At 41.5% G+C, this 22,546-nt stretch overlaps 1 protein-coding gene across 2 annotated transcripts in view; it reads right to left on the bottom strand.

Moving 5' to 3' along the window:
* Positions 1–10,854: 10,854 nt before the first annotated feature.
* Positions 10,855–22,546, bottom strand: part of DNAAF9 (dynein axonemal assembly factor 9) — a 72,249-nt gene continuing 60,557 nt past the window's right edge. Inside the window, exons 30-37 of one of the 2 annotated variants that reach the window (XM_068679537.1) lie at positions 21,909–22,044; positions 21,468–21,554; positions 20,223–20,329; positions 19,448–19,522; positions 19,086–19,288; positions 17,399–17,464; positions 16,660–16,753; positions 10,855–15,145 (exon numbers count right to left, since the gene is read on the bottom strand). In XM_068679537.1, coding sequence (XP_068535638.1) covers positions 15,033–15,145; positions 16,660–16,753; positions 17,399–17,464; positions 19,086–19,288; positions 19,448–19,522; positions 20,223–20,329; positions 21,468–21,554; positions 21,909–22,044 — 881 coding nt within the window. In that variant the 3' untranslated portion in view covers positions 10,855–15,032. Of the gene's footprint in view, positions 15,146–16,659; positions 16,754–17,398; positions 17,465–19,085; positions 19,289–19,447; positions 19,523–20,222; positions 20,330–21,467; positions 21,555–21,908; positions 22,045–22,546 lie in introns of those variants that run through there. The other variant, XM_068679538.1, reaches the window with a different exon arrangement.

Genomic DNA, 22,546 nt, shown 5'->3' with positions numbered 1-22,546 from the left:
ACTGACTTTGAAAGACCAGAGCAGATGAAATGGCTGCTTGTGGTCAGAGAAGTCCCACAGTGAGTATGATAACAGCACAAGAACTGCTGTATTTTGATCCATCAGGTCAGAGAGCATGGCTGGTAAAACAGTCCTTGCATTGCCCAAGTGTCTTCAAAACCCAGCAAGATGAAACATTATCCACTTTCAAGGGTAATTGCAAACTTTTCCTCTTTGGTCTGACAACTGGGATTTTATGGCAAAAGTGCAAGAAAAAAAAAAGGGTACAGACAAGACGAATGTATGTAAGAAGGGTGCGTCTCAAAGCAGAGCTAAGCTCTTTCATGCAGCCACCTGAGACATTTAAGTGAGAGCAACCTTGTTCAGCAAGTCCCTGGAGACCTGCCTGGGAGGAGGGAGGGTTAAAAATATTTTGCAGAGCAAGCTCAGCTGTGTCCTGCACCTCTGCAGGCTGGGGTACAGGAGGGACTGGAGGTAAACAACTCCCTGCTAGAGGTGCTGTCCTCTCCAGACTGGCAATACAACATTGATAACACAGAGCTAAGTGGAAAAGATGAATCTGGAAAATCTCTGAAGACCAAGGAAATTGCACAAATTACTCTGGTTGTGAAGCTCCCCTTCCTGCAGAAAAAAAAAGGGAGGAAGTGATGAGCAGGCATTTTTTTACCCAGCAGGAGGGAGGACTTCCAGAACTGAAAGCTGGTGGGAAAGCTGCAAAGGGCATTTCTATAACAACAGGACTGAGAGATTAGCTCCTGGGTAGGCTAAGCACCAGGCAAACATATCTCCCAAATCCCACATTATTAAGGATTTAAGCTACAAACCCATTTTACAAAGCTATCCAACCATGGACACCTTGTTAGCATTTTCGTGACTGTAGCCAAAGACGTTTCATCTCTAGGGCTGCAAAAACAAATTGTCACGGGGCACGAGTTGGACAAGAACAAAGGAGAGAAGGAACAACTTCCTATTGTACCTAAGAGACAAACCCCTTAGCAGAGGCTTGCCAAGAGCACTGGAGTGATGCTAAAACCATGACATCACATTTCCAACACTTTTACTTGCTGTACCAAAAATCTTCATTGCCCTGGCTCTGATGTTCTCCAGCCCTGGGTACACTGTGTACTCAGTACAGACATAAGAAAGGGACTTCTGCTATCAGCCGTTCTGCTTACCACAAATAAAACTCTGGTAACCAAGGTTACTTGGGTTTTGCTCCTCTCTTGTGCTGTGTTTTTTTTGTTCCCAAAGAAAGCAATATTTCCCCCCCCCCCCCCCCCCTTTGACAGTGCATTGGCTCCTCAGATGAAGCAGGGCTCCATTGTGCTCAACCCTGAAGATGGGTCCCTCTCGACAGACCTTGTGGCCTCTACAGGGAAGAAAAACAAGCAGGTACCTTGGGGTGAGGTGTTGCAGGGGATGGCAGCCTTCGTACAGTGCCTGTGGAGGCAGCATCTCCTAGGACAAGCTGTGTTGTCCCAGCCTTCCTCCAGGCCCTGCTGCAACATCTCTGGGAACGGTGACCCAGCCCTGGGAAACTCCTCTTGATTCATCCCAGGACTTCTATTTCCAGGCCACCTGGGCTGTTACAGCCATATTGTTAATTAGATTTTTTGTCATAAGGGTTTTTTTTTTGATGCAACAGCTCCCTCGGATCACACCAAGGGTCCACCAAGATCAGGCAGGAGCCAGAAGAAGTGCTGGTGGAAAGACTACAACCATGCAGTGATGGTCACCTTGTTTTACTCTTCTGGCTTAGGTTGGATATTAGGGGAAAAAAAAAATCTCAAAAAGAGTAATTAGGCATTGGAACAGGTTTGCCCAGGGAAGTAAGCAGTGGAGTCACCATCCTTGGAGGTGTTTAAGGAAAGGGTAGGTGTGGTACTTAGGGATGTTGTTTAGTGGCCAATATGAGTCGTAGGGGGACAGTTGGGCTAGATGATTCTATGATTCCATCAATTTGAAGTCTCTCCCATGACTTGTGCAAAGTTTGACTCTTCATTATTCTGCTTAATGGCTCTTGATAGAACATTTCTTCTACAAATTGGCCGTTCTGGACACATTTACATGGATGGCTTCACCCCCAAGAGAGCACAGCGAGGAGTTCCTGAGCTGGACTGCAGATTGCACAAAGGAGATCCTAAAGAGGTTCCTCATAGCCACTGATGGATTAAGAGCAAAGCTGACTAGCTGGCTGGAGAAGAACATGTGCATCCTTGTTCTTTGGCACAAGGACAAATTCGGTAACAGCTTTTGGCTTTGCTCAGCCGAGCACCCATGAACCTCATGGAAAGGGGTTGGAAGACCTCAAGCAGCAACAAAGGGGCCAGTAGTGAACAAGCCTCCTCATTAGGCTGGATAACCCTAGCCTTAAAGTCCAAGGACACACAAGTATATTTTTATTTTCCCCTTACCAAGAACTGAGCTAACAAGGCAGCAGAACACAGCAGAAAGGACATTTTGTATTGCTGTTGTTAGGTTTCTCTTCCCCAGCGATGTTTTTTCCTTGGAAACTTGGTCCCCTGTGGTATCACAAAATGGGATTGCCAGGATGGCTGTCATGTTAGTATCACAGTCTTAGCTCCTGTATAACATATAAATTCAGTTTTTATTTCCCTTTTTTCTAAAAATGTGCTTAAACAGCTGGTTTTTCTTTTTCCCCCTTTTCTTTTTCTTTTTTTTTTTTTTCTTTTTTTTTTTTTTTTTCCCTGAAGCCATGTCCAAAGACAGTCTGAATTGAACATTTCAGGTAGCTCAAAATGGGAACAAAACATAGCTCAGATCCCAAAAATAGCTGCTGTCAAAGAAGAAAAACAGAAGCAAGGAAACAGCTGTGCTTTTGCCCTTTGTTTTCTTTCTCCTACCTTCTTTTTATCTTCCTTTGGGAGGAGAACAGAGAGTAACCTCTGCTCCTGGCCTGGTAATGCTCTGCTAATTTGGAGAAGGGCTCCATGCAGGGATCTGCAGCCGCATATGACTTCAGACACATTTTGGGGTTTCTCAAGAGATTTGACCTGGATTATCACACTGAATCAAGGCTGTCCCCATCTTTTCATCCTCCATAGGGTCAGCTTGAGTGTGGGATCCGATAAAAGGGGTATTGTCCTCAGAAAACCTGGTGTGTTTTCAGGCAGTGCTGCAGGTTTGATGATTTCTGGAGGGCATCCCTGCCCACCCAGCCCTGCTATGAAAGCACCCACAGCTCAGGGGGGTAAATGAGGGTTCCTGGAGGGACACCCCACAAGAGGGGCTCATCCTGCCCTGAGGGTGGTCCCACTGGGTTTGGGGAATAGCTGCACCCTGTCACAGTCCTTCCTGGTGGACATCATCCGGGGGGAAAGCTCTGAGGTCTTTGCCGTGACAGCCACCACATGGCTGGAACATAAATGGCAGCCTGAAACAAGGGGCAGGCAGCTTGGTTCCCCCACACTGAGCAGAGGCCATGCTTCCAGACCTGGCTGTGTGTGGAAGGCTACGGGTGACTGATATCCAAAGTGCCTGTCAAATATCCTCACAGACTTATGTAAAGCCACCCTGTGCCCCACGGCAGACGTACAGCCAAGCTGGGGTCTCCTTCAGCTGAACTTTCCCTTCAGGAAATCTCACTTCAGATCTTTTCCCCGTGATTTTACTTTCCTCCTGCGGGAGGCAACAACGTTCGGACTAGGAGTCTTCATGTGCACTGCAGAGGGGGGCAAGCTGCCTTGGAGGCTTCACTTTCTGCCCCTGAGAGCAGATTTATCCTCGGCAACCTCACTGCTTTCTCTTTGACTGCCTTGAAAGGGAAGATGGAGGCTGCCTTGGTTTGTTCAACCCAGGCTGAGGGGAGGCCTCATGGCGGCCTGCAGCTCCCTCACAGGGGAGCAGAGGGGCAGGCGCTGAGCTCTGCTCTCTGGGGACAGCGACAGGACCCGAGGGAACGGCATGGAGCTGGGACAGGGGAATGTCAGGATGGGGGTTAGGGAAAGATTCAGCACCCAAAGGTGGTTGGGCACTGGGACAGGATCCCCAGGGAGGAGCTCAGGGCAACCTCCAGCAGCCCCGGTGCCACCAGGCAGCAAAAGCTGTTGGTGAAGGGAAGGTGGCAGAGGCTCTATACCAAATCTCTGGCCATAATTCCCACAGCCTCAGTGGCTTTTCTTTCCAAACAGGTCCCTTGTCTTCCATTAGAAATGAAAGAGGAAAGCTGGTTGAATATGGTATGTAACGAATTGAAAGACTCAAACTTACAGAGATTTAAAAAAATAATAAGTTCAATTAAGGTAAAATATTAATCTCTCGTTGATGGGTTGAAACCAGCTTTCTGGAGGCTAAAATCTTTCACAGGTACTAGTTAACTCTTCAAGGGCTGCCTCAAGGCAATGCATTATGAATGGGAATATTTCCCATATGAAGCTAAGAGCATCCCTCAGATTAACGAGCTTCCCTTTCACCTACAAGCATGGAAACTTCCAGAAACCATTTTGTGGGAGGGGACTCTGGGGAAAAGGATTAGATGGAGAATGTGGGTAGTGACAGCATCGCGTGGAGAACTGCATGTCTAGAACAGAAAAACAGGGGAAGTTAATAAATATAAAACCTCTCAAATATCCGGGATCACAAAGAAAATACAGATTTGCTCCTCAGCATGCTGTAAGAAGGATAGCACTGTAGATTGCTGGCCTGGAAAGCAATGTGGGAGCTGCTGGGCCAGCACAAGACCGTGCACCCCACAATCAGCGGGTTCATAACCCAAGCTGGGGCAGCCCTTTGGAGGCTGTGTGCAGCAGTGCACAAACTGTGCTTGAAATATCAGATGAGAGCTCGGGCAGGACTACTGAAGGCAGAAAAGGGATGAGAGCTCCTCTGTGCTGAGAAAGAAGAGCTCGGCCACGGCAGACTTGCTGCAGATAATCCCAAATGTTGGCTCACGGCAAAGAGGTTGACCCAGGGCAGGGGGAGAATGCCTTTCTGGCCCACTCTGGTGGCTGTCTTCCCCCGCGGCAGGCTTTGCCAAAGGAATCCTCCGGGCTGCTTTTTGCACACATTAAACTTTGATTGAAAACGATCGTTATTTTCCTCTCCTCACCGGCTGCCAAGAAAGCGGCAGATGGGTGAACTCAGCGCTGTCTGCAAGCCAGCTGAATCAGAAGCTCTCCGAGATGTGAACTCCTCCGTGTGTCCCAGAGGGACTGGCAAGTTCAGGACAGAGTTTAACATATTCTGGATGACACTGATGTGGCCCTCCTCTGCTACTGTGTCCCATGGTGTTGGGTAGCAGGCTGCCACCTAGACCTGTGAGGAAGGAAAGTTGCAGTTTGAGTCTTGTTGAAGTGGGAATAAAGAAAACCCATAACTCTAGCCATGTGAAATAGGCTCATCCTGCTTCCCAATGCCCTAAACCCTTCCTAGATATCAGACACCTGGCCTTGCCACGTTTTTGGTGTCCCTTCCTCCTGTTGGAGATGAGCTCTGCCCTTCAGCACTGTGTTGGGACATCCCATCCACCCCAACAAAGCCCCACCAAGGGATGCTCCCACCAGACTGATGCCGCACACCACAGTGCTGCTGGCAGTGAATCCCATCACCTTTCTTTCTCAATACAAGCAAAGGCCCTAATTCCTACAAGAGGAACGAATGTATACATGATGAGGAAGGTGACTTCCTCATCAATGACTCCTAGAAATCAGCCGTACCTCACTCGCTGTGGACAATCTGCCCCTCCTCGCTCCAGGGATGCTGCTCTCATCTTTGTGTCAGATCTCTACCAACCACGTCCTCACAGCTGGAGCACATTTCCACTTCATTAGTGAATCAAACAATAGCTTGCTTGTTCACGCTGAAGGTGGAGGGAAGCCGGTCCACGGTGCTCCTCAAGGCCCCCAGCAAGGACATCAAAACCCGATGCACTGCCACATTCCCCACAGCATCCCATCCCCAGACTGGTGTTGGCTTGTTCCTTTGCTTTGACCTTTCTCTGAGCCATTACATTGCCTATTTTAGGGAACTTTTCCTCTAAAACGATTTCTTTACTCTTGCAGCCAGAGAGAAGAAAGCTGTAAATCATTGCTTTGAGAAGATGTTTCTCTTATCAGCCCTGCTGTGTCATCACCACATCCTGCTGCCAGGGGCAAGTCTTTGATCAGGGGGACAACACAGCCTTTTGGCAGATTTATTTTTTTTTTTTTGGGGGGGGGGGAGAGAAAAAGAAAACTGGCATAATTCAAAGAGTTATTTAACTCCTGAAGATGCAAATCTGCAGTGACCGCAGGGAGCTCCTGGCCAACTTGAGCTGGGGCAAGATGCTTCCTTTGCTGCTGACTCCTCTTTCTGGCTTACTCAGGACCATCCTCTCCCGGCAATAGCATTCTTCATTTTCTTCCAAAAAGACAAAGCAGATATCTTCTGTTCCCACCAAGGCAACATCTAATAGCATTGGTAATCACTGGTGCATGTGAGGATGCATATCAGGCAGATGCACATCATCCTGGTGGTACATTTGGAACAGAATAGGCTGAGTAGGGGCAGGTCACCTCTGACAGCACAAGGCATGGGGGAGGCACCGCAATTTGTAAATTCTCTTTGTGTTCTTCTTCGTGCCAACAAAGGGAGAAGGGATGTGTCTGCTGGTACAGGATGAACTTCAGCCCTTATCTCAAGAGGTTCCATGGGGAAATACGACAAAATTCTCTATTGTTGCACAGGAAACACATCTTTCAATAGTTTTCGGCATCAAACCTGCCTCTGGGACCTTCCCCGTCTGCTGGTGACATCCCCTCTGACCCCGAGCAAAGCGCTTCCTCCCCGTTTCCCCGCGGCGTGGTGAAGCCTGCAAATAGCCTTAGGGCAGCGATGCCAAAACCAGCACTAGGGTAAAGAGAGGGTGCAAAGACTCGGTACCCTACATCAGGTTTTAGGAAAGAGGAGGCTGACGGACCTGCTGTCTCTCCTGTTATTACGATATGAGGCACCGATCATTGGCAGCATGACGCTGAGCACACCCTGCACATTTGCTGTCCCTTGGCTTCAGGACAAACCCACCCGATTTCTGACTTTTTGCCCCTTAAATTATCCCGAAGTCACCCCAATTATTCTGTCTCCCTCTCCAGAAGACCCCACTGCCCAGCCTTACCTCGTCCCCTCCAGCCTCCCCTCTGTGCCAGCTCCTCGATTATTCCTTCCCCAGGGCTTCACAGAGCAAGCAGAGGGGGGTAAGGACAGCAGCAGCTCTCGGGCTGACAAGATAAAGAGTTAAAGCAGGCGAAGCAAAAGCTTCAGAAGAAAAACGGTTATGTAATAAATCAGATATTAGAAGGCAGGAAGGTGTGCTATATAGAGGAATCAAAGTCCGGAACAGGATGTATATAAAGCAAATATTGAACTAACTTTGATAACACAGAAAAATAGAAGATTTTTGGTGGGGTTAACCGAAGGCTCAATTTTAACTATTATAAATTTCCTGTTTTACTCGTGTCGGGCGGTTTTACAGTGATCTATACAATACATTGTGTGCCTAATGATTTCCTAGCCATGAATGGGTCACTCAGATTTTACTTTCCATGCCTTTTTTTTTTTTTTTTTTGTCTGTCCTGGAGCAATAAAGCTATTGAAATCCTCCAGGCCTTGCCCACTGGGTGTTTTCTTTCCTACCAAGACATCAAACTAGCCTGAAGGTTTATTTTAAGCAAATTCAATAGGAGGGATCCCACAAGCACCTTGTTGAAAGGGTACAATAGGAGCCGAACCCAGGGTTATTCAATCAACAAGAGCTCCATTTTCATGCAATTCCTGTTGTGAATTTATTACTTTAATTAGGCTGGCAATTTGCAAAGCTAACAAGGCACCATTTGTCCGCAGACACGTAGGCTATGAAATTCCAAATCCATACACCTTGGATGGTGGATGAGCTCATAAAAAGCCAAGGAGAACTGGAAACCTCTGTGGATGCTCACCAAAGTCAACCAGGCTCACCAAAATGCGAAAGGGAGCCAAGAACAGCAGCAAAATCCATGACTCAAGGGATGTGATTAGAGTCAGCTAAGGAAACCCAGCTCATCTCTTTCAGGAGAAGAAATTCATGTAGCAGGCAACCCATTAACTATACCCTATCAAAGCATTTCAAGCTTTATGTGAGGGATTTGCTCTTCACCTACTAGGAAAGGAACGCAATGTTCCTGCTTCACCCACCCAGATCAGTCTCAAACATTTTTAGAGTCTTTCTTTTGGGAGCAGAAGTCACCAGAAGAGCCCAGGCTATCCCAGTGAGCTACAAGGATTTGTCAGAGGTGCTTTGCACCAACCTCACGTTCAGCTTTTCTTGCTCATCTGACAGGAGCTCAAGTCCCTCTATCCATACCTCAGTTTTCAGCATTACATTTAGGTTTTCCACTTCATCCTCCAGCGTTTCTTGACCATCCTCTCTATATAACTCTCCTCTCTACTTCCTTAGTAAATTTACTGTATCATCATGATTTCTTAATCATTCATAAATTTCATTAATCATTCATAAAGCCCCATTCTCAAGCAGGGAGATGCACAGCAGTGCTCACAGATCCTCCTTTCACCGGGAGGGCAGGAAAGAAGACAGTCCTCAAGGTTAGGGGGACTGGAACAAGAATCCAAACCACATCCTTGAAGCTAAATGGCAGCAAGAGAAGAGTAAATATACATTAGACTTCAGGTTTGATTCTGCTCCAGGGTAAGTAGAAAATGAAGTGAAAGAAGTCGAGAAGAAGACTAAGTCACTTATAATAGGTAAAAAATGATGCACCTACATGGCCTCTTACAGGAGTTAGGTCAGAGAAGGGACAGGCTTTGACCTCTGTATTTCATTCCTACAAAAAGAAGACAGCAGAAGTTACAGGCTCATAAGAGGACATGTTTTATATGTGTTGCATATTCCCCCTCTGAAGTTTTGGCTGTAAATAACCAGACATTTCAACCATCTCAGCCTGAAGAAGAGAGCTGAAGATTAGGTCCTAACACGAGGGTAAAAAGGGGCTGGGCAGAAAGTGGAAACTGCAAGGGGTGAGATCCTGCATTAAGTCACCGCGGCCAGTTTCCCCAGAGGATGACGAAAGCTTTCAAAAACTGGAGCAGGTAAAACAATTGTGCTGTGTGTTCTCCCCTCCTCAAAGCTATTACTGCACTTTATTTTTTGCGAGGGCACAGATGTCAGGTTATCTCCTCTGATCCCGTAACACACAAATAGAAAGGATGATTCCCAGGTTAGATTACCTCGATTCCCAAGTTAGATTACCAGGAAATTTCCCCAAACACTGTTTTCTTATAAGATTTGCTGGTATAACTTTCATTGTCACCCTAAATCTCTCAGGGTTGCAGAGCGTTATTGGTAAATGTTTTGAAGTTTGATGGCCAAAGGAGCAGACTGAAACCTCAGCCTCTCTCCCCAGGAAAGCACCACTCACCTGTCGCATGACTCAGACCATCAATTGTTACCATCATTTTCCAAAAGTTTTAAGCTAAGGGTTCTTGGGTTAGAGAACAAAAAGATTTTCCTCTATTTGAACACTCCGTCAGATATTTCTATTTCTGTATTTTCATGGATGGGACCACAGGTAAGCCAGCACTCTCTACCACCAGTGGTTTCAGTGGATCTAGTAAGGGAGGTGTTTTCTCTAGGAAAAAAGCCAAATACTTTGGTATTGGGATGGTCATCTCCAGAAATTCCCCATCAACAACCACCTCATCACTTGTCCCAGAGCTCCATTTTATGCTCTTTTACTTTATGAGAAAAGTAATAAAGGAAGCATTAACCTTCAGCAACTGCGCCTGCATTTGAGGAATGTCTTAGGAGCAATGGCACTGTAAGGCATGGTGGAAACTCTCCTAGTTGCTTGGCCAGCACAAAGACATAGCCCAAAGGCTTGCAATGAAAGATTATGACCACACTAGTTAAGAACAGGGCCCAAACACTCTAAAAGTAACACAGGAATGATCTTGTGGGGTCCGCAGTCTGATACTGAATTGTTAACCGCTGCCTCTCTCAGACCATCAATATATGATGGGGAAATTGTTCACTGCTGTGCTGACAGCGTGCACCGCAAGTCAAGGGAATGGACTCAGCAGTTGAAAAGCAGTGGATGCAGTCCAACTGCGTTTGGAAGTGGAAGAGTTCATGCTTCCCCAAACCAGCTGCAAAGCAAGGGAAAATTGCTGGATTTTAGTCAGAGGACCATGCAGCAGAAGCCGCTGTTTCTTGCATGCATGCCTACAGTAAGCAAAACAGGCTGAATTTAACATGCTTTTTTAGAACTGATTATGAATAAAATAACACAAAATTATCCTAAAAAATAAAATCAAGAAAGCATTGACAATCTGAGACAAATCATTGCAGATTTGTTTTAATCAGCAAAGTGACCTGACCTGTGCACAGCCTCCCACTCAGAGACTGAAGCAGAAAAAGGAGGGTAAGGTGGGATTGCCCTCTCAATGGCAGCTTGATTTTTACATCAACAGCAGCTGATCTTGAAGCAGCTCCCTCATTTGTGAGTACTGGGAGCAGGATTCAGCTCTTGCATTCATGTACACACAACTATCTACTTACAGTGAAGTACAGTTGCTGAAGGACTGGATGGCAGGAATGAAGCTGATTAACTTCCTTCATCCTACAACTGCTTTTAAATTTTATCCCATTAAAATTCCATGTAAGAACATCTAAAGATAAAATAGCAGCTTGGGAAAAAAAAAAAACCAACAATTTCTTTAAATCTTTCGATTTTAGTTTAAATATGAACCAGTCACCTTTCTGATCTTCTGCATTTCTCTTCTCAGAAAACTAATTACTTTGAAAGGAAAATTCAATGATTAAAAATTCAAGCTTAATGAACTTATTAAAGAAGTCAAAGACAGACAGCAGATGGAGACGGTTTATTGGTTCTTTCCATCACATCTGAGTTACAAGTGTAAAAGTCACACAAACTGCAGGTATAAACATGTAAAACAATACAAAAATAAATGGAAAGGTAATTTTATATTTATTGAATCAAGTTGTGTAATAAATACAATAGGCAAAAAGCTTCAATCACACAATTCAGTTTAACTGAAGTTACAGTAGTGTTTGTAAATACAAGTTTTTAACTTAAAATTGCAAATATTAAAGCATTGAGAACTAGTATAAAAGTGAATTTTGGCACATTGTAAAGTGAGAAGTGTTACATTAGTATCTAATGTGTGTGAAATTGAAGCAATTTCTCACTAGCTTTCTGAGGTACATTTTTAAACAATCTAAAATTAGATCAAGGATGCAGTTCTAACAACTCACAGTTCACAATTCACTATACTAGTTACGTTTTTTTTCCCTTTTAAGAATACCAAAGTATTCCCGAGCTTAAATCTGTGCAAATTCAGAAAAGTTTCAATTAAAACATAATAATAAAAAAAAACTTATTAGGGAACTTCATGCAACTTAAACGCTCCCTGCAATCAGTCCTTAATTGCAAAGTGTAAAATTGGACTAAGACCAAATTGCACAGCTTACTATAAAATACTCCGAGATTGCAGCGCAATCCAAGTTGCAAGTGTTCCTCTCTTAAGTTTATCACATTTTTCTCCCTATAACTTCAGTAACTTCTGATCACACTCATTCTCCACGAGGGGAAAATAAAAAAACACCACAACCTGCTACCATGAGGGTCAGCAAAGCACGTAAACCCCTTGAGGACTCTCAGCATTTCTTCCCAATTTCAGAAATGCCTGGACACAAAGTTACTGTTACCAATTGTCAAAAATACAGTAAAACATAATGGAACAGCGTAATGGCACTTTTATTTTGTATCCAAACATTTGTGGTTTAGAAATGGTGCTTTTTTTTTTTTTTAAATTATTATTACAGTAGCTAAAAAATTTTCAAAACTAGATCTTTAACTCAATCCTTACCTCGTCTTCAAAACAGCGAGGAAAGCAGCTTGCCCTACAGATGGGGTTTGACACAGTATAAATCTCTCTGACCAGAGTACAAAAGTTACGCTCTTCTAAAGAAAAAAAAAAAAGTGCTGCTGACTGTTAGAAGTAACTCCAAAAGAATCAGCAACTGCTATCAAACTATCAGCAGCATCAGGCATTTATACGTTTTAGTCCTCAAAGAGTTTTCTTTTAACAGTTTAACCATTTGTGCTAATATTCTCCACTAGGTTAATTTTAAGTCCTTTCACCAAAACCGTTTTTTTCCTTTAAAAAAAGAGGGTGCAAGCAATACAACCCACGATGGCCGTTTATGCTACGCTTCGTGCATAAAAGGCATCGTCTGCAAGGCACTACTATGTTTAAAGGATACCATTGTCACAGTTTCACTATTTCAGTAATTTTTCAGTTTTAAAGTCACAGTTAAAAACTAAGAAAAAAAAATTGAGGTAATCAAATCATTTCAATACCAAAATAGATTAATTGAAATAGTACCAGTATGGTGAAAGGTCTTCAAAATACACAGCTATTACCATATAGCATGCAGTACAGTATATAAGTATACTAGGCCTTTGTTCGGAGCTCTTCTGATGCAGTTTTTAGAGAACACATCAATTTGCACAGTAGCACGCCAATTGGATATGCTTATTTCCTTTTTTTTTTTTTTTTTTTGTTCATGAGGCACTGCATTTGGGATTGCAAGCTGCTACGCCAGCAGCCCCAGCTGAATTAGCCCCATCAACAGCTGTTTCCAAGAGCTGCACAAATTGGAGTTCTTAAAAAGAGTTCAGCAGAGCAAAATCAGCTACAGTATCTTCATCTATCCTTCAATTGCACTTAACTACACTGTTACTGACTTGCAAGCTGAGACAAAGCATCAAGGGAGCGCCCCTGGGCTCTGCAAAAATGGTGTTTCTCCTGCCATCACGTCGTCACACCGCTATCTTAGAAATATGGCTTTGCAGATTAGATTAACGTGTACTGCAAAGGAGCACGCGGGGTTTACACTAAGTTTATTGGCAAAGAACTGCAACTTGGTAAGGATTTCTTAATGCCCCTTTTATTGCAGTGTTACCTCCAGAATTCTGCACTCTGATAATCCTGGTCTGGTATCTCTAGTTTCATGCAGCCAACTGTACTTAGCTTGTAAACACCTGCTTGCCCCCCAAATCCACTGCTAGCTACATTTCTCTACCAGGCACTACAGTATATTAAGACTAAAGTATAGCCATGCATAGATAAACTCACGAGCCTTATCATGATGCTCTATACCTGTAATAAGGGTTACCCCGAAAAGCCTAGACACACAAACTAATCGCTGGCTTTTAATGAAATTCAACAGGATACAAGTAGTTTATAAAGTCTCGTGGTGTGCAAAAAAAAAGTTTAGACTGTTTTTTAAATCTAGTAGGAAAGCTATAAACGAAACCTTATCAACACCTATATCCCAGTCTGCAGCACCTGGAATTCCACATCTGTGCTGCGTCACCATCGCAGCGCAGGCACCGAGCCAGCTAGTAGCAACACGAACTGAAACTCTACCTACAAGGCGTTGCATTTTTTGACAGCCTTACGGAAGTTTCAGCCATTTCAGATTCCAAAGGTAAAAAATATCTTTCTTAAATAAGGCGTAAAATGGTATGTAGCCTTAGGTTTCACGGCGGGATTTAAATCTCATTTTTCCTCCCACAAAAAGAGACTGAGTGGACACGTTATGTGCTTTAAGTATGCTCTAAGAAATAATTCATTCAATTTCTTACTGCATCGTATACATCTGACCAAAAAGGCAGGCAGCAGTTGTATTAAAAGATTGAACTATTCCTAAAGCAAAGGAATATGAAAATCAAAATCCCTCTTGGACTTTTTTCACCTAAGTTCTGAACACGCAGCACGCTACAATAATCTGCTTATTCAATAAGCCTTCAATAATTTTGTTTAAGTAGCTGCTGGGGTACCACGTAATCCTTCAGTCAGTGATCTATGATGTCTCACTTAAAATTGCACTGAATTAAGTTACAGGACAAGTTGCCCAAATCCCTATTACAGTATCATTTAATAACTGTAAAGGTTTTGGTGCAAGTAATTAAAACCTAGTGTATCAGTTTAGTGAGATGTCACTGGGTGCAAATTTTTCTGAAAGTTTCCCAAACAACTTCTTTCCTATTACAAGTTCACCTTCTGATATTTTTTACCTTTGGAAGTGAGTCTTTTTCACGAAGAGCAATTCTTTTTAGCTAAAGAATCCTGGCTTTTCATACTCTTCCCTGTTTCTTGCTCTGCTTAGTCTTTACTACTGAAGTAAGAATCCTTCAGAGATAATCCTTTAAAGAATCACAAGTTACAGATTCTAGAAAATATGACCTGAATTGCTATAACACCACTGGGAAGAGAGATATCTCCACCTATCTCATTTCACCCTGAAATGCATAAATGTCTTTTTCTTTAAAAAGTCAAAACTTTGACCGTAGGTTCAAACTGTGCAGAGGTTTGAGACACGCTGTCCCCTCAGAAAAAGAGCAGAGGTTTATGTATTCCCCCATTTCTCGCTTTAGGAACACCCTTACAGCAGCAGGATCAGGTACTCTTCAGAGTTCTTGAAGCGTTCCCCCATTTCTCGCTTTGGGAACACCCTAACAGCAGGAGCGTTAGGCACTCTTCAGAGCTTTTGGAACGTTCCCCCATTTCTCGCTTTAGGAACATCCCCCAGTCCCACAAGCTGAAGTATACCACTGCTCTTTTATGCTTCTGTGCAACAAGTTTCAGGGGACATCAAGAGATTGAAGTTGTTTGACCATCCGCACAATGGACCAAATCCATGCTTGCGTTTTGACCTGCTAGGAAAGAACACCTTTCCAGCTTTTCTTCTTTTAACAAAATTTCCACTGCTAGCCAGAGATTCCAGGTGACACTTTTTACAGTCTGGAATTAAGGTGAAGTGGAAGCAAACCTGACAATACAAACAACTAAGCAGTTACCATATTAAAAATGCCAACCTTACAGGAATGATCTCTTAGTTTTAAAAGGAGTGCTGAAAACTGACATTTCACTTAATTTTCTAGTTAACCAGCAAGGACAACAGCATTTTTGGTTACTGACAGTAGGTAGCTCAGAAATCCACAGAATACATGTGCTTATGTCTTCTGCTCAAAGAGATCATGATACTCTTGTTCTTCTAATTCTCTGTTGTACTTCTCTATTTCCCGGTTGGCTTCTTCCAAGTAATCGTTCATGAATTGGTCCATTACTGATTTTGAAAAGCTAAGGAAAAAAACATTTGTGCAGATAACATTCGTTACAAAAAGAACAAACAGGTCTGAAGGATCTGCCAGTTCAGAAACACTTACTGAAAGCAGAAATTCATGGATTCATAGAAATTCATAGAAATTCAATGTATTACTTTCTGAGATTGTGAGTTGGACCCAACCACAGCTACTTCTTATTACTGGGGAATAAAAGAGCTTCCCATAAGGAAGAATGTAAGAACAATAAAACTACAGCAGGTTTGCAGACATTTATAGCTATTTTGGTAAGTGCAAGTCTGAAAAAATTTACTTGCCCAACACAAAATGGCCAGAAGTACCTGCACAGACATCTCTGACTTCCAAACACCAGGATTCTGATGGTCTAGTGAAGAGCAGAGTTGAAGTTCACTGTTACCCTATTTCCTGCCACTGTACTGTAACTAGGAGTTTACCCAGCAGCCAGAAGCCTGCTGGTTTAAAATTAACGTTGTCCCATAGAGCAGTGAAAATCTGTTCTTACTCCAGAACAGAACACACTCCAATTTTTGTTAAGTAAAAAACAAATTGAGGATATCAAACCAAATTTAAAATTTCAGTGATAAAACAAAAGCAAAAAACAATAGAAAGGTATGGAAAGGAGTAAACTGGATCATTAGTATTACTCTGGCGTTTGTGCCAGAGACAAAAACACATTCAGGTTTAAGTAACGTATATATTTGTATAAAATCAATATGGTTCTGGAAAGAAAACTAGAGGGATGTGTTGGCCCTACCTCTCTTTTGTAATTGATACTAAACAAGTATCAATCAGTAAGTACAGAGCATTTACGAACAAATACATATCACAATTAGATGAGTAAATCATTTTGCTTGCTCAGCTGACAGAGTTTTAAAATAAGGTTTTAGTTAAATAAGTTTAAAAAACAGTTACAAAAACTGCACCTCCACTACTTCTGGACACTGTTCACATTTCTACTTGTGGGTTTTTTTTAATCATACTAAGTTACAAAATGAGAGCAATCATTTAACTTGAGCTGCACCACAAAGATAGACAACAGCAAGAAGTATACTGTAGCAAAATAAACCGACCCTGACTGCTTTTATTTCAGTGTGCACGCACATGCATTCACACTAAATTACATCCATTTGGAAATTTTATCAGTCATAACCAAGAATTAGGCAACATTATATAACTATTGGGTTTGAAAAATATTTCTTTGACAAGCTGTGGTCCGTAAATTGTTCTTCGCATGAGATCATGTACAGCGATTTTAGGGTTGTTTTGTTGGTTCTATACCACTTCTTAGATCGTACCTCCAAAAAATTGTTTTAATAATAAGCTTTAAATGGCAAGTAACCACGCAAAGATTCAAGCAACAAAAGTTTTCACTTCATATTACTACCTGACAATCAAACTGTCTCTTTAGTGTATCATCTGCTTTGACAGTATACGTTTCAGATCCGTATAGCCTGTAGCCTACCCAATCCTTCACCAAGAAATGTATTTCAAAGGATACATGGATGGTAATCCATTTTGTCACCAAAAAAATTCACAAATTGAGTCCCATTGTAAAAATAACCAGCTGGAAGCGGATCCAAATGGCGTTTTACCTAAATTAAGAAAGGATATATACCACACAATAAGCATTTACAATGCAAAATTGCTTAGACACAGTCCTAACAAGTTTAAACATATACAAAAAAAGAGGAGAAAAACACCTTCAGCATGCAGGAATTTATGGCACGTGGCTAAAAAGGAGCACTCCAAAAAGCCAGTATGACCAATCTACATATGAGAAAGATCTATATAGACTAAGGGAGTTATGTACAGCAACACTCATAGGCACAAAAAACTTAGTACCCCAACTTTTACAACCCACAGTCAGTTGATTGGGGCACAATTAAACAGTTGGGATCCTAGTCTGTAAATGACAACCTGCACAGTACAGAGCAAGGAGAAAAGATGGGGAAAGACGACCATTAAGCCAACCAGAATAGTATGCGTGGTCAACATCCCCCGCTTTTCAAAGCTCACTTAACATCCCAATATAAATGCCTACTCGACACCAAGATTTATGTTGTAAATTCCTCCTGGACAGCCTTGGTTGTGTTTTGAGAATATGAAGAGACAGTTAAGTGTTATAATTTAGTGCTCAGCACACTTGTCATGGCAGATATGGTAAGTGCTCTATCATACAAATGGATATTTAAGAAAATTAGCTAAAATTTTCTTTGCTATTAATAGTTTCTACTTACGTGAATGTTTTTTATTTCCTGAAGGGTTAGCATTCCCCTGGTCTTCAGGGCTTTCCTCTGAGGTTTCTGTAGAAAGAATTAGAGCCCAGTTATGTATCTACTGAGTGATGATGCGCCATTACAGTCTAGTTATGTTAAAAAATAAATACAGAGAAGTTCTTCCTTGGAAATGTGGAAAAAGACAGTGAAATTACAATCACATGCTACCATGCTCAAGCCCAGCAAAGAAGTAAACCTTTTAGAAGCATATATTTTAAACATTAATTTCTAGACTGACCGATTGTATTAAACTACAGCACTCACAAATATGTGCTGAAAACATAAGTACAAACTACGTGATCTTACATAAGGCACCACTAGAGATGACAAATTCAAGAAGTATTTTCAACAATGCAATTTAAATACAACTCTAATGCAAAAAAAGGCACATGAACAGAAAAACAACCCAGTTTTTAGTCTGAAAGGTTTTATACTTCATTTCTTTCATGAAATTAGCCATGACTAGAGAGACTTAAGGAAGACTACTTGCAGTCCTGACCTGGTCAAAGAAGAAACACTTCACATTTGAGATATGCAATTTCAAGTTGCAAGTTTTCATAAAATTAAAATAGTGTTCCTTATCATAAAATTAAAATACTATTCTTTATCATAAAATTAAAATAGTATTCTGTATAGTGCTTTCTTACATGCAAAAAAGCATTTGTCTCCATATATTACCCATATAACACTACTTGCACAACTTAACAGAGGTGAGAACCTGAAGATCCTTACAAACAGCTCCAACAATCATCTGCACGTAAATTATTTCCCTTTCTACACAATTTTCTAGAGACACTATGCAAATCCTAAGCCATAAAAAAGTAATTATAAGTTTATAATTAACTCTAATTAACTAGTATTCCAAAATGGGCATCATAAAAGGGCAGAGTTAGAACCATAGGCTCAGAATCTAACTGAAGTGCTAAAATAAATAACTTGTATGGCTCAACAGTTCCTGTCCAAGTATATTTCTGAATCACAACCCCAAGAGCCTGGCAAAACTGCTGGTATTATTTGGATGTGTACAAGAAAACCAGCTCGTCCCACACTCCTGGTCAGGCTGTGCCAGTCTTTGTGCAGCAACAGCTGCAGGATGTGCCTTCTAGACTTCTTATGTGCATACTCTGTTCCCTACCTCTGCTGCATGTGTATGCTAACCATGCAGGAATATATGAAGTCTTACGCAGCTGTACGCTTGAGAAATTAAGCATGAAAAAATGAAAAAGCTATACCCTCCATTTCAGTTGGTTACTCTCAAGGAGGTTTAATTTAGTGAATCAAAACAAGTTTTCAGCATTATAGCATTCAGGTACTTCAAGAAGATTTATTTCATACTACATTTTAGCTTTGGGCAATCACGTCTCAGCTTAATCATCTTGTGTTTATTCTGGACATATTCCATTTGCCCCAGTGCTCAATCCAAAGCAGATCAATCCATGAATATGCTGTAGCAGGTATTAAAACAATACACATTTACAAGCTGTTAGTCCTCTGTTTGAAATACATTTACACTCTGGAATGTTAATACCTTGGTAGAAGAGAAAGGAGATTAACAAAAAATGTTTCATCACGATACTCCTATTTCTCCTCTTGTTGTTAGGAAATGCCAAACAGATCACGCTAAATAGAAGCAAACACGTCCACAAACCTGTTTTGCAGTTTCTCTGAGCCAATCTTTTATATCCTCTTCCTTAAGAGAGCAGCCAATGAACACAAGGAAGCACTCCTGTTGACTGCTGCAATCTCTGCTATCGTTTCTTGCATCAGGAGGAGTTGGCCCCTCCTGAACAGGCACAAGGCTTAGTGAGTTAGACGATGTGTTGTGACAGACTTCAATCAGTTTATCAGAATCTAACAAGGAGAAGACAGAAGAAAAGAATGTCTTGATAATTGCTAATCTAATTTAACACCAACACAACGGTGTAGACAGACTACAGTACGTAAAAATTAAGTTTTCAAATACCACACACAACACAAGCACAAGGAACTGCAGAAGCGTTTTCCTCTTACCTGAAAACTTAACTTTGCCCATGATGTGATAAATGTTTCCAGAAAAAGGACTTGGCTTGAGCAACGACTTGATTGCTGTTTGAAATGGAAAACAGACAACATTATCTCACTTATTTTTCCTTCTCCTCGGTGTAGCTTCTCATCAGACCTATGCTACAGGTCTCTAATCCACATCCTAGTGCTTTGGGGGGAAAAAGCTGCAGTGTCGCCCGCAGCTCCCACTACAAAACATTTCTATACGCTCTCATTTCTTCTCTAGGGGTTAGGTGGGAAATAACACGTGCTTGGCATACTGAACGCTTACACTGTGTGTGGAAAGTAAAATGGTGCTCCTTAACATTGTTTTGCTATGGAAAGAAGGAAAGGCATGATTATAGATCTACTCTAGCAGCCTGACACATAGTTGATCCTATTTTCTAGTAACTACAAGGAATTGCTTGGCATTGATAATAAAAGCTGATACTCACTTACAAACTGTGTTTCAACAGTAGTAAATAAAATTAAACCAAAAAGCAAACATATGAAGATAGCTGTCTCGGCTTCTAGAAACTCTAAATGAAATGAGATTTTCATCTGAACACAATCATAGGTCAGTTTTCCAGAGCAGATTCTAAAGGTCATTTACTGTACTTTAAGGAAGGAAAGCTGAATTTTCAATTAAATGTTTACTTCAACAGTAATTAAAGAACTGTGCTACGTCAGTGTCTTCCTTCCCTTCTGTTCCTCAGCCTTTTACACCTGGATTTAAATCAAGTGAGTCAAAGTTCATTTGTACCTTTACATTTGGTCACAAATCGTGTTTTTTCTAGAGGACGATTAAACCACACACAGATCTGAACCATTGGAGGAAACACAGACCCAGCTCCATATTTGCCTTCATACCTTAAGGCAAAAAACAAACACACACTTTCAACAAAGAGAACACACACACTTGCACTTTTCATCTAACAGACTTCTTAAAAAGAACATCCATTATTTCACTACAGGTAAGCTTTCCTCACAGGAAGAAAACCACGAAGCTTTTTTTTCCCCCTCTACGAAGAAATTCATGAAAGTGCAATATTAAAGTCTGAGGTTGTTCAAAGAGCTTGGGATTCATTTTGATGTTCTTCCTGCTGCTAGGCTTTTTTTTTTTTCCCCTATACACTATCTACTTACTATACTTGCATACTACCAAATGCAGTAACTGCTGTCCAAAAGTTTTAAATACTGTTTTTTTTTTCCCTCTCTTCCTTCAGCACCATGCAATTTGCCAACAACCCTGACACTCCAAGCTTTGTGCCAATTTATTTTAGGAGCCTTACTCGTAACCCAATTTCGAGTTAAAATTCCAACCAAAAACTACACATGCATATTGCAGGGCACTGCAGATAAATCATGCTTCCAACACTATAAATCTAAGTAGGAAACAGCCAGCCAGCACTTATAATGGCTGTCAGGTTTACATTTTCTGCCAAATAGGTACAGCAACACAGATAACTGCAACAAGACGTGCAAAGCACCCTGAGCAATGAAAAATATCACCCAGTATTAAAGGAAAAGCTTGGTACCACTTATTATTGGGGCCCTTAGCCTCTGCCAAGACTGTCAATAAGGCTGCTGACTTTTTTTTTTTTATGAATAATTGTTCTGCTAATAGCTAGACTGACATAGCAAGTTCATTCCAGTAAGGCTGAATAGCTGTCAGAATGAAATTACTCTCATCATTATTGACCTCACCCATCCCAATCCTTCCCAGCTTATTCCCAGAGGGTTCTTTTCTATTCTTCTGAAAAGCAACAGTAATCTTGCCATTGATTTAAATGGGGTCCAGAAAGGATCCTTTTCCCCTTAAAAGGAAAGCAGTTGTGTATCTACTACGAATACTCATCAGCTCTCTTTCAAAAATGATTTACAAAGCTATTGCCTGTTCCAAATGAGTAGTCTGGAAAAAAAAAATCTAAATTAAGTTAGTAAGACTTTTTAATCTTCAAGTTAATTAGAAAAATAGTTTTTAATATTTCTCAGTCTAGATACTTGCCAGCCAGGATACATTAAATATCGAGCTCTCATCATCTGAGGATTTGAGAAACTGCCTTCTGAGAGAATTAATTCAATATCCTCATTCCTACAGAGAGATAAAAAATGAAGATTTTTAATTTATGACCTCAATAAAATGGCCACTATCTGTAAGCTGCTTAAATAAAACAGAATGTGTTAGCTACAGTAAAATTAGAGTATTCCCCAGTATCCCCTCAGTATGACACTAACAGTAATCACATTCTTCAAACAAGAACTTACATATCCTAGTCCCTACTTATGGCCAAAAATGTAAAGGTAAGATGCCTTTCACATGAGAGGCAATTAAGGAAAACAAGTATCTCCTGTTTATATGGTATTCTCTTGTTTTGCTCTGGTAATTTCCAAATGCATGTGCCCCATGCACCAAAAGTGACAAATACGGGATGGCGATGAACATTACCTAGTCACAACTCCATTTTCTGCCAAAATGAACGAAACAGCAGGATTTGCCGCTCGGATGAGGCTCTGCAGTTGCATAAGGAGTGGATGCTTCTGCTCCGTAGCGTGACTTGTGAAGATCACATTACTCACCAGTCCTGCGTAAGAAAAACAGAGGATAGTTTACAGACGTTAGGTATGCAACAATAACTAACAAATAATTAAGTGATATAACAGCTGTTCTTATTTTGCCTCTACCTCAATGCATTAAAGGTATTAAGGAAAAAAAAAGCAGAGTCTTTCTTTTCTCTCCTGCCCAACAAAAACCCAGAAGCCCATCTAACTTCAGATATGAACAACCACACAGAACCATGAACTATTTTGCAGCAGCCAGCTCAGAAGCCCATTTTATCACAACCTGTAGACATGCAGGAACAGTAGCTCCTGAAGGAGGCAACCGTTTTCAGACACTGATATGACTCAAGGGGGAAGAGGCAGGCTGTTACACTCTGGGGGTTCTTATGTTTCAGTGAAAACAATCTTACAAAAAAAAAAAAAAAAACCAAACAAACAGAACAATATGATCCTACCAGTATAACACTAGTCACTGAAGATGACTTGACTAACGATGAAGTCCTGCTTTGCCAGAACACAGCTACA

Source organism: Anas acuta, chromosome 4 (genome assembly GCF_963932015.1).
Source record: "Anas acuta chromosome 4, bAnaAcu1.1, whole genome shotgun sequence".
Taxonomy (NCBI): Eukaryota; Metazoa; Chordata; class Aves; order Anseriformes; family Anatidae; genus Anas; species Anas acuta.
Note: the sequence above shows the minus strand (reverse complement) of the source record. Positions and strands in the feature narration are given on the sequence as shown.